General features: G+C 39.5%; 3 protein-coding genes across 3 annotated transcripts in view; 1 reads left to right on the forward strand and 2 right to left on the reverse strand.

Annotated features, from left to right (window-relative positions):
* The window catches only part of lrp2a (low density lipoprotein receptor-related protein 2a), a 48,862-nt gene extending 43,047 nt beyond the window's left edge, over positions 1-5,815 (forward strand). The window contains exons 63-78 of the mRNA XM_053328431.1: positions 57-188; positions 312-443; positions 541-684; positions 790-955; positions 1,044-1,172; positions 1,306-1,529; positions 1,664-1,843; positions 2,465-2,584; positions 2,766-2,856; positions 3,014-3,081; positions 3,606-3,723; positions 3,825-3,945; positions 4,194-4,304; positions 5,169-5,285; positions 5,364-5,435; positions 5,549-5,815. Coding sequence (XP_053184406.1) covers positions 57-188; positions 312-443; positions 541-684; positions 790-955; positions 1,044-1,172; positions 1,306-1,529; positions 1,664-1,843; positions 2,465-2,584; positions 2,766-2,856; positions 3,014-3,081; positions 3,606-3,723; positions 3,825-3,945; positions 4,194-4,304; positions 5,169-5,285; positions 5,364-5,435; positions 5,549-5,719 — 2,096 coding nt within the window. The 3' untranslated portion in view covers positions 5,720-5,815. The remainder of the gene's footprint in view (positions 1-56; positions 189-311; positions 444-540; positions 685-789; positions 956-1,043; positions 1,173-1,305; positions 1,530-1,663; positions 1,844-2,464; positions 2,585-2,765; positions 2,857-3,013; positions 3,082-3,605; positions 3,724-3,824; positions 3,946-4,193; positions 4,305-5,168; positions 5,286-5,363; positions 5,436-5,548) is intronic.
* A 927-nt stretch (positions 5,816-6,742) lies between these two features.
* Positions 6,743-11,275, reverse strand: rdh1 (retinol dehydrogenase 1). The gene is made up of 6 exons (XM_053328432.1): positions 11,139-11,275; positions 9,973-10,008; positions 9,542-9,872; positions 8,220-8,478; positions 7,126-7,289; positions 6,743-7,042 (listed from the first exon to the last, which is right to left on the reverse strand). The coding sequence occupies exons 1-6, from the start codon at positions 11,139-11,141 to the stop codon at positions 6,816-6,818; spliced, it is 1,020 nt and encodes a 339-aa protein (XP_053184407.1). The 5' UTR covers positions 11,142-11,275; the 3' UTR covers positions 6,743-6,815.
* A 457-nt stretch (positions 11,276-11,732) lies between these two features.
* dhrs9 (dehydrogenase/reductase (SDR family) member 9) lies at positions 11,733-14,854 on the reverse strand. The gene is made up of 5 exons (XM_053328700.1): positions 14,716-14,854; positions 13,716-14,032; positions 12,839-13,097; positions 12,596-12,759; positions 11,733-12,044 (listed from the first exon to the last, which is right to left on the reverse strand). Exons 2-5 carry the CDS (start codon positions 14,026-14,028, stop codon positions 11,821-11,823), a joined length of 960 nt encoding a protein of 319 aa, XP_053184675.1. The 5' UTR covers positions 14,029-14,032; positions 14,716-14,854; the 3' UTR covers positions 11,733-11,820.
* Between the last annotated feature and the right edge of the window lie 709 nt (positions 14,855-15,563).

A 15,563-nucleotide genomic window follows, 5' to 3' on the forward strand; every position in this document is an offset into this window, starting at 1 on the left:
AAAAAGTACAGTTACCTCTCTGACATTCAATATTTTGTTGTATGTGCTCCTGTCAGACCAGCTCGGTGGACACACTTGCAGTGACAACATCTGTGAACATAACTGCACTGACCTGACAGAGGGAGGTATCCTCTGCTCCTGCAGGCCCGGCTATAAGCCCAGAACAACAGAAAAACACACCTGTGAAGGTGAAGGACACACTAGTTGTTCAGTCATGTACAGTAGTTTCTAACATTAACGCATTTCACTACTAAGACAGAAATTCAGTTTACATTTTCTTATTTCTATCTTTCATTTTCTTTTGGGAACAGATGTCAATGAGTGTGAGGTGTATGGGATGTGTCCCCAGGAGTGCAAGAATACAAAGGGCAGCTATGAGTGTTTCTGCGCTGAAGGCTTTGCCTCTTTTGGTGAGCCGCATGGGACGGAGTGTGCTGCTCAAGGTAAGACTTTGGCATTCGAACCCAGAGCAAATTCCTTTCACAGTGTTAAACCAAACACACCTCAAACAGAATTCACCACATCTCCCACTCTGTATAGGAAACCCACCAGTGCTGCTCCTGCCTGACAATGTTCGCATCCGTCGTTTCAATATGACGTCTGAACAGTATTCAGACTATGTGGACAATGCTGAGCACATCCAAGCTTTGGACTACCTGTGGGATCCAGAGGGACAAGGCCTCAGTAAGACTAATTCTGTAGAACTGTTTGTGCTGTGTGGTTACAATTATTATAAAAGCAACAAATTCAACTATAATAATCTTAATCCCCTACCCTGCTGTGCTGTAGGTATTGTGTACTGGACTGTTCTGGGACGAGGATCGCAGTTTGGCTCTATCAAGCGGGCCTATATGACCACATTCAACGATAATGGCAACAACCCAGTGAAAGAGGTGGATCTCAACCTGAGATATGTTGCTAATCCTGACGGCATCGCTGTGGACTGGGTTGGCCGGTAATCTACCATAGATACCGCTTCACTTTTATAGACGTTGGTCTAAATTTTGTTCAGTTTATAACTGTACACTTTTCACTGCTTACAGGCACATTTACTGGACAGATTCAGGCACCAATCGAATCGAAGTGGCCAAACTGGACGGGCGGTACAGGAAGTGGTTGATCCATACTGACCTTGACCAGCCTGCTGCTATTGTTGTCAATCCAATGCTTGGGTATAAAAATGTTGAGCTTTAGTTTGAAAATATTTTGTTTTCATCCTTCATTGCATTATACAATATGATAATGTTTTGTCTCCATACACAAAAAGTAATTTGAGTGTTTCTGTGGTTGTTTCTGTTCTGGCAGAATGATGTACTGGACAGACTGGGGCAGGAAACCCAGGATAGAATCAGCGTGGATGGATGGTCAGCACAGAGAGGTGCTGGTCAATGAGGAGGATCTGGGATGGCCCACTGGTCTGGCTCTGGATTATCTGAATGGAAATAGGATCTACTGGTGTGATTCCAAAGAAAATATCATTGAATCTATGAAGCCTGACGGCACAGACAGAAAGATCGTCATATCAGGAGGTCAGAGCACAGGAAAGCTAGTTTGCATGTTGCTTTATGAGCAGGCACTGCATTCAGTGTTTGATTAAATTTACAGAGGAGGTGATAAAAGAGTATAATTTTTTGTTGATGGTGTTGTGTTTTCTCTATTCCAGACATTGGACATCCCTACAGTCTGGATGTCTTTGAGGGACATGTGTACTGGACAACTAAAGAAAAAGGTGAAGTGTGGAGGACTAATAAGTTTGGGAGAGGAAGTAAAGTCAAAGTTCTGACCATCAACCCATGGCTGACTCAAGTCCGCATTTACCAGGAGCACCGACACAACCAGTCAGGTCAGAGCACAGTGAGATTCATGTAATTATTGTTCAGTATAATGTACGACGTACGGCTGATTGAAGAGATCACAAAACCAATCTTAAAATTGATTTGGAATGGATTGAACAACTCCAAGTGGCTGATTCTGCAAAAATAAAAAAAGAGTAATGTCCAACAGTCCCTTCCATCCATCTACACATGACCCAGCCTGTTGAAGATTTCACTTTTTATATTGTGCAACTTGCAAAACGATTACTTCAGTGATAGAGCGTACAATGATAATCAGCATTGTATGGAATTATAATTTTTCTTTTTAATTTAACCAGGAAATATTCATTGAGAAAAAATAGAAAGTCTTGGCCAAGGTAGACAAATTGCACGGATTAAATCATAATACATAATTACCTTTTAGGGGACATTTTATGTCTGTGGCTGACAGTAGTATGACACTAAATGATGAGAAATCCAGCAAGACACCTTGCAGTTCATGGTCCTTCACTCCAAGGCCACCTGAAATATTTAATTTGAACAATTTCAACTTGCTATGAGCTTATTTAAATGATTTATATCCAGGAATGGTTCTATTTTGCTTTAAACAATAACTAACAGTGTTAGTCTTTATGCTCTGTCCTCTTCAGTGCCCAACCCTTGTAAGAATGTGTGCAGTCATCTCTGCCTCATCCGGCCTGGTGGATACACCTGTGCCTGCCCGCAAGGCTCCTCTCCGGTTGATTTCAACTCCAACGAATGTGATGCAGGTATACAACAGCCCCGACTGAATCTGCTGCCTGACTTGTGTGTTTGCTGTTTTGTTGCATCTCAGTTTGCACTCAGATGTCCATCGTGTGCCTGGCTGCTTCTGTGTGGTTTTGTTATACTGTGCTGTGACATTGTTTTGTTGTTGTTCATTCTGTGTATGCCTGGCTTCTGCTCCTGCAGCTATTGATGCACCTGTTCCAATGCCCCTTGCATGTAGATGCATGAATGGTGGAACCTGCTACACTGATGAAGGGGGTGTGCCCAAGTGCAAGTGAGTTTAGTTGCCGGTGCCTTTTATACCAGAGAATGACCCATCTGTCAAAACCAGTAATGCCTGATATTTTTGGTATTCATCCTTTTTCACTTCAAGATTTCGTTGTCACATGTAAGTTGTGTCGTTAAAGATTTGTTATCGTTATTTTGTGTAGATGTCCATATGGTTATGTTGGCAGCTACTGTGAGATGGGAAAGTCAAGGGGCGCTCCAGCAGGAACAGGTACCGTCATTTTTCTATTATCTAACCTTAACCTTATTTATTTATTCTCAGTCACTCTTTGGCCATCAGATTGTAACTTAAAAGCTCGATTTAACAAAGTCTTACAACCACAAACCTGGGGGAGTCCTACCTACATGCAACGGTTGACATGCAGGAGCTGCTGTATAGTAGCAGTCATAATCTGTTTGCTTCACTGGAGCAGATCGGAGCCAAAAGTGATGAAGTCACACTTTTTGCTTATCTTCTCTCCAGGTCACGAAGGCCAACAAAACAGCTTAGAAAACAGTGTTGCTCAGCAAATACTGACCTGTCAAAATCACACTTTTTCTTAATAAATAGCCAAGTGATACTACCACTGATCACTGTTTAACTTCTCTTATGGTTCAGCAGACTAATGAGGCATCCAGAAATCATGAACAGTAATGGAGTCAGCAAGATGTTATTTGCAGTGTTTGTGATCATTACTGTAAAGATAATGTCCACTATGCATGCAACTGAATATTTTCCACTTTGTCTGTCTTTAGCTGTGGCGGTCCTGCTTGCAGTCATTATCATCTTAATTACGGGAGCTTTGGCTGTCGGGGTTTTCCTCAACTACAAGCGAACAGGGTCCTTCATCCCCTCCATGCCCAAGCTACCCAGGTATCTCTTGGCTTTTATTCATTCAGTGTCATTCACCTCCATTCACTGCTTGTGCAACGATGCTCACAGTCAATGAATAGGAGTCTTTCGGTTTTGTCCAGTCTCAGCAGCCTAGTGAAGTCCAGTGACACAGGGAACGGGGTGACGTTCCGCTCGGGCGATAATGTGGATCTCGGACCTACACACATTGGAGTGTCATTCATTGACACGGCCATGCAGATGGTGAGTTCTGGCAGTTCAATAGTTCCCTAAGTCACAAACAATCTACTGTCAGCATTTTTGACTCACCTCTTCTTGACAAACAAGTTTTCATGTGTAGTATTTATCGACAGCTTTCACTTAAACATCACCCCTAGAACTGCTTGTATCAGCAGCATTTGAGAAACAACAGGGTAACATATTAATTGTCTATCTTTAGAGGTTAAATAATGAATGTAAAAAACAATCTCATCACTTTAATATCACCGTAGGACGACAATTTTGCCATGGATGGCAGGAGGCAGCCAGTCACATTTGAGAACCCATTATACGCCACTGCTCCTGGAGTGTCCGGTGATCCTGCGGTCATTCATGCCACACAGGTACGCAAACGTTTAAGATTTAGACCGTTAGCTGCACAACTCAGAACTATTCAATATGAACACATTGCCTCGGAAATATAGTGAATAAATAGAAACAAAGAACAATTCATTGATTTTGATGGCATCCATGATGTAAGATTTATACCATGAGGCAGCTTCTGAAGTTTATTTATAATGTATAAAAAGGGATATGTTCCCTGGATCAGGACATTTTATTTTTAAATCCAGCTTAACTCAAAAATGAACTTTTGTGATTGTTACCTCAGTTAGATGTTTATTTTGTAGAATGATATATGTGAAGACTTTGTTTTTACATGCATCTGCTGAAGGAAGAAAAGTTTATCTGTGCTCACCATAAATCTGAGTTAAAAACCGATATATGAAACACATCAGGCACAAATGCAATTATTTTTATTACTTTAAGGTGTACTCAGTTCAGTTAAATTCAGTTGAGTACACTTCAAAGTAATAACAATAATTGGATTTGTGCCTGATGTGTTTCCACAAACTGAGTGATAGGAATAATATTTTTGGACTGAATAGAAAATTGGAGAATTGCTGTGCTGGCCACACGAGCCTCATCATTGCTCAATATTTCATAAACAAAAAGATGAAGAAACACCTGCACACTTATGTTTTAAATCCAGTTCTTCTTTTATTTTATTTAAAACAAGAATTTGGTATTTTTCTGTAATTTTATGCTGCTGATCATTACCCAGCTCCTGTAAAGACTTTATGGATGTGCATGTGTCTCCTGATGATCACTCGAATAAACCCTTCAAATTGTCAAATTATGGTTTATTAGTTAAACCAATTATGGCAACATACAGTTATAACTAATATGACAACCGTCCTCTTAAACAGGTAACTGTTAATGTGAGCGGTGAACAGTTACAGAACAACTTTGTGAACCCGGCGTATCGTGCAGAACAGACGGGGGGCATCGTGAACACATCTTCTGTCAGCACCAAACCTGTCGAGGTGAGTACGCTGACATAAAACTGTGTCTGCTACACCAGCCCTGTGTGAGACCGCTTCATCCTTTGTGTTTGATTGTAGGAGTCAAAGTGGAGCTTATTCAAGCGAAAGTTAAAGCCAAGCACCACATTTGAAAACCCTTCATATTCAGAGGTGAGTTTGGACATGGTGCTGAGTCACAATACAAAGATACTTTTGAAAACATCAGTTACTAAAAGAAAGCAGGTGTCGTTACACTCGTGTTTTCCTTCTGAATTGTATCACAGATGAAAGATGAGAAGCCTGTAGCAAGCAGCGGGGTCACTTCTGCCTCAGAGCCCTCTCCATTTGTGCCCCCCGCCAAACCTCAGAGGAGGGATCGCCCCAGCACCTTTTCACCAACCGAGGACAGTTTCAAAGACACGGCCAACCTCGTTAAAGAGGACAGTGACGTATAACCCCTCTCTAACAGATGGGAATCGAAAAAAGAAACACACTTTGCACAGAATTTATTTTTTTATGCAGCCTGTGTACAAAACTCAAATTGTTTTAGGTAAGAGACACACATGTCTAAAGAATGAAGAAAAAAGTCTTCTGCGACTATGCCTTCTGACATTTCTTATGCCAATTCTTGTGTTAATGTTTTTTTCTTTATTCTGATGTACTATATGTATATCTTTGCACTGAAGCTGCTGATAGAAATGTTAATAAATATGTTGTATATTTGTAAATTTGAACAGTAAGATTGTGTGAGAGATATCTTCAGACTATTTGAAATAGATCTTATGAATAGTTCCACATAAACACAATAACACACATATAAAAGCTGAGCTGCATTCTGAATGTGCAGTACTTATATCATTGAAGGTGATTAGAGAAATGTGTTGGATAATGATTTTTTTTTTTTTTTGACACTGAACAAAAACTGAAGATGTATTTATTTCATCTTTCATGTTTATATACCTCACGTACCTTCAGGGCTGAAAAACTGACAAATAATGACAAAAGAAATTGGATTTTGACCTATGCCATTAACTTTTCAAAGATTCTCCATTTTAAACAGATGCATGAGCTAAAATATGTGTGCAAAGCATACTAATTGTACTTAATCAAACTACCTTTACCATCCTTAACTTTGTGACTTTGAATCAACATGATCCTTTTTTCTCTCTCTCTTTTTTTTTTTTTTGAATAATGATATTGGAACGACGGCCAAAATAGTTTTGGAGCAATACTTGAATGCACCCATGTCTATTTCACGTAAATGAATTTATGTAGTTGATTATCTTGAAGAGCAATACGTGACCTGAGGATGCAGATGTCATTTTACAAACACGGTGAATAAATTCTTAACTTACAGAATGATTTATTTTGTATCATCAATAAAAACTGTATCTGTGATCACCCTGAACATGCCCATAGGGCTTTAATTGCTGCTGCTGAGACATGAATGAATAAATTTCCTATTTTGTAACACAGTCTTGTCAGTTTTTATTTTTATTGCCACAATATATTTCATGCTGACATGTGAAAACATCACAGGAGTCCTTCAGTTCATGTGCTCCTGTCATCTTTGGGTAGAGGAAGAAGCACACTGATGACAAAGTCTGACACAAATGATGGGAGGTAGGACAGAGGAATCCAGAAAAGTTTGGCATCCCAGCCTGCGCCATAACGTGTGCGTGGGAAACTAGCAGTCAAGGCGTGCTCCATACACCTGGTCACCTTGGAGATGTCCGGGCTGCACAGGATGCCCATGGAGAAGTCCTGAGCTTTCACATCTGACGGGCAAAACAAAGAACAGAAGTCTCAGAACATTTATCTGACACTGTTGCTAATTATAATTAACTGCACTTCCACTCACACTCGTCAAAGTATGCCACTCCATAGGAGTCTTTAATGTCTTGTGGGAGGCGGGCCCACAGCCTCCTCAGGTCAGCCTCAATAAAATCCAGCTGGGTCACGGCCGTCTTGAAGAAACCAGGTTCAATAATGCTCACTTTGATGCCAAAGTGTTGCATGTCCCTCCTGGACAAAATGAACAGATAATATGTTTCTTTTTAAAGTCTTTTTCTATTTTATTTTATTCATCAATCTCAGTTTTTCCTCTAAAAGCAGATTTACTCAAGTACTATAGTCAAGTACAATTTTCTACTACTACGTATCTTGGTCAAATGCCTATTTTTTTGCATAAAATCTATATTCTATATACATACATAGTATGGCTTGTGTAATTGTGTAATAAAAGGTACTGATGTCTATTAATGTACATTCTCTATTATTTGCTTATATTTCAAAACCACATAACATAACATACAATATACTTCATATTCACTGTCATTCATCTAGTTTTTCAATAAACATTCCTGGAACGTAAAGTATGTATATATGCATCTGTAAATAAATGTCTTTGTGTATTTATGTGCTCAAATATTCTGTAATGTTTAGTAATAGTAATAGTTTCTGTAATGTTTCTACTGTTATCTGTTGGTAATCTGTCTGATAATCTGTCTCTACCTGAAAAACAAAAACCTGCCGGGAGCAAATGTGAATATGAAAAAAAAGTATTATCTTGTGTACATTTGCATGATATTTGTCACTTTCATCAGGTCGAGTCACACAGGAGCTCAGGTCTTACTGCACTTCCAGCTGTGTTTACACTGTCAGTTTCATTTGCTTCATCTAGTACATTAAGGTTCACCTCCATAAAGACTGAAATTAGTATTTTATTAAATTATTTACTGGGTTTTTAAGTCAAATGCAATGTATTACTAGCTGTCGATGGGATGGGGAGATTGATGGCTTTCTTTAGATGGTTTTGTTGACCATGACAGCAATGACGCTGGCACTAACCTGTGTATGTTTTTATTGTCTTTTCTATATGTATTATCTTGCCTGCTGTCTGTAAGCCACATTGCTTCTGACCTGACCTGAAGGAGGTCTGTGATGAATATTTACCTGAGGCTGTCGGAGAAGGCTTCCACTCCAAACTTGGACAGGCAGTACCCTCCACCTGTGAGCGACAATCTGCCCAGAATACTGGCCACATTTACCACCCTACCCTGGGCTTTCTTCAGGAGCGGCAGAAACTGTAGGGTCACCTCAATGACTCCCACCAGATTCACATCCAAAACCTTTGTGAAATCCTCCAACTGCATCCATTCTGCTGGGCCGATGGGTATGGACCTCCCAGCGTTGTTCACCAGCCCCCACAGACCTGCAGAGGAAACAAGTGGGATACACATGAAAGGACTATATGTTTTGGCCCTGTCCACATACATTTGAATACCCCTCCTAATGTATGATCCTAACCCTTTGACTTCAAAAGCTGACCATGCTGCAATCGTGGCCTTTGACAACTGTACGCTGGCTGGAGGATGTAAAGACACATGTCAAACTCAAACAGCGAAAGCATACTACTTGAAGCTTTACCCGAAAATTTGATCAGATCTGGTAACCTTTTTTTTTTAACTTGTTCAACTGCTCAACAGCTCACGTACATTCATGGAAAAATGTATCTTGGTACAGTAATCTGCATAGACCTCAGAAGTCCTACACTGGCTGTAGTTTTTAATTTAATGTTTAATTTAGATGTTGTTGGTACACACGGGTACCAGCATCAGAACTTTGCATATCATCCACATACTTTTTCACACACTACAAATATTTGAAATGACTGCACTGCACTAATCCTGCATTCCTTTATATACATTCAACACATTAATTATAATCTTACTTCCTCTATCAACTCCCCATAATATATTATACAAATCCCTTGTAAATACGTACTTGATGAATAATACTGAAAGGTTATATCCTTGCCTCAAAATGATGTGTTGCAGAGGCATGAGACCACCAAATCCTAAATTACTAGACCCAGGAAACTAATGAAAAAGGATGAAATGGTATTTTCCTCACCATAACAATAATTACATCAAAATATTATGGAGATTAGACTGCATAGTGTTAAGATAAGCTTCAGATACAGTGGAAAAAAGAAAAATGACACTGTAATAATAAATGAAGGTCTAAAAAACTTCTAAAGTTTACAATAAGCCATGTTTTAAAAATCAATCTTTAGTACAGATTTATGTCTTGAATTGCAGTCTATGAGGTAAGTATTTTCTCCCTCCTGTTGAAAAAAAGACAGTTTGTTAAACATATCAGTAGGAGGATGATGAGTTGATGATAGGGTGGTCCAGGTTGCCTTTATCTCTCCCAGTGCCTCACTCTGACTGGCACCCTATCTGCCTGTACCCCCCGCTGTCCGCCCAGCTCACCTCGCTCCCTGACCTCTCTGCTCACAAACTCCACTGCCCTCCTGATGCTCTCACTGTCTGTAACGTTCAGGAGGAGGGTCTTCAGTCTGGGGGAGGCCCTGGATGCCAGATCTGCCGCACCTTCCTCTGTGAGACATGCAGCTATGACTTGGAAACCTTTTTGATCCAGCTGTCTAGCCAACAGATTCCCAAAGCCGCTGTCACAGCCTGTGATGAACACATGCTTCTGGTTGAAGCCGTTGACCTTGTAGGAATCTCTGATGTACCAGCTGAGGGCAGCGAGAGTGGCCAGAAGCAAAGCAGAGGTTAAGGCCAGGTGTGACAGGATTACCTAAAAAACACAAGTCACAGCTTTGACTTCTGTGGGATCTTAAAAGAAACATTTTTTATGGTTCCTGCCACATAATCGATCTATAAGGTAAATAACCTACCTCTAATAGACCCGTTGTTAGACTGTCAGTTAACACCTGGGCAGAGAAAGATGCTGTTCAAAACATGTTCACACACACAGGCATGGGAGCTTAACATGGGACTATATCTAACTTGAGGATATTAATCATTACAAAACATAAACTGAAACAATGAGGACATTAAAAAGCAACCAAATACTCAAATTTAAAGGATAAGCCTAGTAATCTTCTGTAGATTTCAACAAATCCAATGAAAAGACAAAACCCAACAATGAAGTGTCGTCTGATTTAAGTTATTCATGTGTACCATACAGCGCCACTGTTGTCTAAAAACACAGTGAGCTATACTGTTCCTGTCATGTCCCTTCACCACCACTGTGGTTTATTTGAGTCAAACGCATACACACCAGCCTGCTGCTGTATAGTCACCAGGGAACATCTGGTGCTGAAAATAATCCACAAAAAGACACATTTACCCCTGTTTGAGTGACATTTACTAAAAACCACGGTGCCCAGTTTATTTGGAAAATGATTTAGCGACTACATAAAAGATGAAACTATATATATATGTGACCTGTTTTAAAGTTGTACATCTTCAGTGTGGAGGCCGGGAAGGTTGACACCTGCTACTGAGAAAAGGACTAACATATTGTTAGTTTGGTCTGTTCATGGTATTTGATAGTTATCATCTTTTAACATTTTAGTTACAGATTAATCACACAGTGGTTCAATTTAGTACCACCTTGACCAATAAAACATTAAATGCTAATTACATATTCATATTAATCCAATATGTGTGGTCAATTTTTCTGCATTATAGTACTGTACTTTTAGTGTTGATACATTCCAAGTAATTCATTGTGAATTTTTCTTTTCATTGTAATTGTACAGATTTATAAATTAAGTTTTGGAACTTTGAAAACTTGGGCAGATAAAACTATCTAAATACCACAACAGGTAAGCCTAGCAATTACAAAAAAACATGTTTTTGGACCTAAAATGTCTCTTTTGGCCATCGGAGGGCATCACAACACATGAAGATGGTATATGCCCCCCCCAAAACAAACAAACCCCCCCCCCCCCCATTAAATTCCCACTCCTTAATCCTTATTTTGAATATTACTTTGAATATACATGAATGATGTTAGCCATCAGCTCTGGCAACACTGATGATAATGCAAACATACCATGACTACAGTTGTAGGGATGCAGATGTGTCTTCCTCATCCAGAAAAAGACTGAACTGAACGCAGTTACGATCCTTTAGAGTTAAGTTTTACTCGAGTGTGAGGAGGACTGACTTCTGTGTGTCTGTAGAGTCAAGGTCTATACTCAATATGACAACAGGGCTAAATGTTTCACTAGCATGAGGTTGTGTAATACACTACACCAGATTACTTGACCCCCTCCACTTCCCAGTTTTGATAACTACATTCACCTTTTACCTCAAGTCAACTTTGAAAACATGACGTCCCGGCCCAAAGGTCACAGAGCAAAACAGATTCTGTGTTTGATGTTGTAGAGAAATTAATGCTGATTTCAATCAGAAGTGTAGGTTTAAAAAGCGTCAGCAGCAGCAGAAGAGACAAAGTCCATTAAGAACAAAAGCTTTACAAGTTGATAAGAGACATAAAGTTGTGACTAAAAAAGAGGCCAGTGCATGATGTCAAAGGTCATTGTTTGAGATGTAGTGAGAATCTTACAGTCAATAAGGCACGCAGGATAATGTCTGGAGGGAAGTTAAAGACAATGAAGAGCCAAACATGTTTTTTACAAATATATTGGTATGATGATCATTTATTGCAGCAAAAATAAAAGGACCTTAAAAAGAATCTTTTATGGCTACAAATTTTCCAGATTTGACAGAAACTACAGGACTGACACTTTTGGCTTGGGGGTGTTTTTAAGAAAGAGTTTGTCTGAGATGCAGGTTGGCATGTAGGACAGAGGTAACCAGAAGAGCTTTGCATCCCACCCAGGAGAGTAACGAGTACGAGGGTGAACAGCGGAGATGGCGTGCGCCATACATCCGACCACCTTCATCAGGTCCCCGTCTACCAGCTGCAGAAAACTTTCATCCACCTTCACAAGCGCTGAAAGAGAAACATTTCACACATATGAACATATATATGTATATATACACATATAGATATACATACATATATATCTCAACATATAATCAAAATGACATACAGACATGCGGGAACTTTTTAAAACTTCTAAAAAAAGATTGTAAGTTCCACTTCATTTGTTTAAAAACACCTTGTAGAAATGAACCACCAGTGGGCATCAGAGTCTTAACAAAAATGAGAAAGAACAACCAGACCATTTCTCTGTTAGAAATCTGGAACATGAATAAAAAAAAAGTAGAAACTGTACACATCCAACCCTAGGTGTGGACAGGTGCAGGACAAAAGAAACAACAAAGAAAAAAAAAGCTTCAAATGAAAACTATCATTAATAGAAAGATGGACACCACTTGTACAAGCTATGCCAGAACTCTGCCTCTTATTAGATTGTCAGATACTAGATTATCTAATTATACTTGTCGACAGGATCTCTTCTATGTGCGATTGTTCTGTAATGTATTGAGCTGTTGTAATAAAGTTGATCAATGTTAATTAACAAAGACACAGTAACTCACATGACTCCAAGAAACCATGGCCATAGTCGTCTTTCACATCCTGAGGTAATTTGTCCCAGAGCTTCTTCAGGTTATCTTTCACCATCTGTGTGTCAGTGACGTATGTTTTGAAGAAGCCTGGCTCAATGCATGCAACCTTGACTCCGAAAGGTGCCATGTTTAAACTGAAACACAGAATAAGCTGCTGTCAGTATAATGAGGAATAATACTCTTGCAGCATAAAAGTATAACATCTTCTCTCACCGCAGACTGTCGTTGAAGGCCTCTACTCCGTATTTGGACACGCAGTAAGGCCCGCCAAATGGGCTGATTCGCCCAAACACACTGGCAACGTTCACCACTCTGCCTTTGGCTTTCTTGATGAGAGGGAGGACACTCAGAGTCACATTGATGACACCGCACAGGTTGACAGCCAGCATGGGCTTGTAATCCTCAATGGTGAGCCAGTCAGTGGGACCAGATGGGAGGGAGATTCCTGCATTGTTCACAACACCCCAAAGTCCTGGAGCAACACAACCACAAGCAGAGACAGGCATGGAAATGAGAGCAATGAAGAGCACGGCACTCTTTGAGTTAACTTGATTTGAACAAACAGTTTTTACTTTACTTTTTCACATTCATGCCAAAAGTTACATGAAAAGATAGATACTACTCTTATATCTGCCATTACATATGAACCTGGAGCCAGCATTCCCAGGGATCTTTTTTTTTGAGTGAAAGAAGGAAAGTATTTGAAATGTAATTAAATTAAGACAAATAAGGCCTAACCTAAAACAGGTTCAGCTTCTCTTCTTGTTTGCACAAATTAAACAAGCCTGTTAATAAGTGATCTTCATAGGTTTTTTATTAGTTTTGGACAGAGCCAGGCCAGCTGTTTCAACCTTGTTTCCAATTGTTAGGCTACACTAACCTAACTCCAGATTCATATTGAACATACAGATATGAGAATGGTGTCAATCACCATAATGAGCATCTTCCACCAAATGTCGAACAATTCCTTCAAAGTTGGGGGGTGTTATTTGAAATACATCATCATCATCATTACGGCCCAAACACAAAGTGCATTCATTTTGTTGTAGAATTGCTGAAATTTCTCATCTTGTGATGTGAATCCACATACCTTTCTGTCCAACCAGAGTCCCAATGAAGGCTGCTACTTTGCTGACACTTTCAGAGTCTGTGACGTCCAGGTGAGTGGTAGTCAGTCTGTCAGAGGAGATCTTCTTCAGCTCATCCTCACCCTTTTCAGTGTAACAGCCGGCAATCACGCGGAAGCCCAGCTTGTCCAGGTGTTTTGCGAGGAGATTGCCAAACCCAGAGTCACAGCCAGTGATGTATACATATTTATCTTCCTTGTTTGGAACTTTTTTGGACTCCTTGAACCACCGATAGACAAACCAAAGAGCCACGAGTCCGAGAATATGCAGGAACATCGTTCTAAGGGAAAGACAATACCAACTTATACCCTCTGAAACTTGGTAAAATCTGATATTAAATTCACTCATGAAAGAATTGAACTCCTCAAATGTGCCACTAACATGTATTCTTTAATTGGATTTTGTCATTATTCTTTATTATTTATTCCTCATCCACCTTTTATTTATGTAATTCATTGAATGTGGTGTTATGGCTGGAAATCTTTCAATTTGGTTTTGCCAAGTTTGACAGTACACCCAGCTTAAAATGGAAAAGCTATATAAAAAACAATGTTTTTGAAAAAAATCTAAATTGTAAGATGTTTCTTTTAGTGTAAACATATTGAAAATCACAGAAAATGATCAAACAAGCAAGCAAGAAAACAAAAGCTAAATTGGAAAACGTTTAATCTTTGGTTCTCATTTAAACTCTTTAACTTCATAAGTTTAGACACTTTGCAAGCAAACGCCCCATGTAAGGAAATAGATGTTAACCTCTATTAACCAACCTTTTAGTTTAAACATTATTGAAGGCCTGATATTCAGACTGAAAGGCCTCTTATTTCACAATATCTCCATTATAATTCCTTTAGGACAGCTAGATAACATTTCAAGATGTGTTTTAGGAGATTCAGGGAGGACAGGACAGGAGCCAGGATAAAATAAGTTGAACAGCTGTTTAGAGAGAGCAGAAACGCAACTTACATGTATATTTTCTGCAATCAGAGTCGCACTGTGGAGCAGTAGGACGGGCCTTTCAGGTGTAACTCAACACTGAAGAAAAATGGACATGGGTTCAAAGTTTGCCTTTTTTGTTTGTTTTTTAACGCTTCATTTAGCGCAATTTTACCCAAAACATCCGGGTAAATCAGCCGCCCTCCTCTTCTTACTTTCTTCCCCACCCGCATTCTGAAAAGACCCGCCCCCTTCTCGACCTCTGATTGGCTTCGACTTTGATATCCTTACCCAAAGCCAATCATCTCACTCATCATGCGTTATTCTAATCAATCCAGTCAACCAAGGAAATGAGAACTCGCCAATCAGAGGTAGAGTAGGGCGGGTGTTTGTTGAATGCGGCTGGGGAGAAAAATAAAGCGGCTTCGCCTTGGAGTTTGGATTTTGGATTTTTCCCAACAGGGTTTGTGAGGAGCGTCATCTGCTGGACACCACTTGTTAATCTTCCTCTTCTTCCTTTGTTGTAAATTGGCCGGTGACAAACAACTTTTAGGTGCATCATCACCACCCTCTGGAGGGTTATTATAATGCTATTACATTAAATTCATAACTTAAGACTAATTTAAATTCTCCCACTGTGCTCCCATTCGTGTGCTGTCTAAAGGTTTAGAAAGCCCACATCCCCTGAACTGTTTTGTCATGTGATGTGAAACTTTCACTGTCAGATGATTTAATTAGCCTATGTATTGCACATACCACTTTTTTTTTTCACTTGTCACAATTTTTTGATTTATTTCATTGCATCCATATTTCATTTGTTCAGTCAATATTTTATTTTAACATTTATATCCCATTTTTAAACAATTATTATTTTTGTT

The sequence above is a fragment of the Scomber japonicus genome, chromosome 11, assembly GCF_027409825.1.
Source record: "Scomber japonicus isolate fScoJap1 chromosome 11, fScoJap1.pri, whole genome shotgun sequence".
Lineage (NCBI taxonomy): Eukaryota > Metazoa > Chordata > Actinopteri > Scombriformes > Scombridae > Scomber > Scomber japonicus.

Excerpts from the sequence above, each read along its gene's own strand:
- rdh1 (XM_053328432.1), bottom strand. Across the intron at positions 9,873-9,972 it reads TAACAACGGGTCTATTAGAG|GTAATCCTGTCACACCTGGC; the intron begins GTAGGTTATTTA and ends TGTGTTTTTTAG. Across the intron at positions 7,290-8,219 it reads GCCTTCTCCGACAGCCTCAG|GAGGGACATGCAACACTTTG; the intron begins GTAAATATTCAT and ends CATTTTGTCCAG.
- dhrs9 (XM_053328700.1), bottom strand. The coding sequence starts at position 14,028 with ATGTTCCTGCATATTCTCGGACTCGTGGCTCTTTGGTTTGTCTATCGG. Across the intron at positions 13,098-13,715 it reads GACTCTGGTTGGACAGAAAG|GACTTTGGGGTGTTGTGAAC; the intron begins GTATGTGGATTC and ends GTGTTGCTCCAG. Across the intron at positions 12,760-12,838 it reads GCCTTCAACGACAGTCTGCG|TTTAAACATGGCACCTTTCG; the intron begins GTGAGAGAAGAT and ends TCTGTGTTTCAG.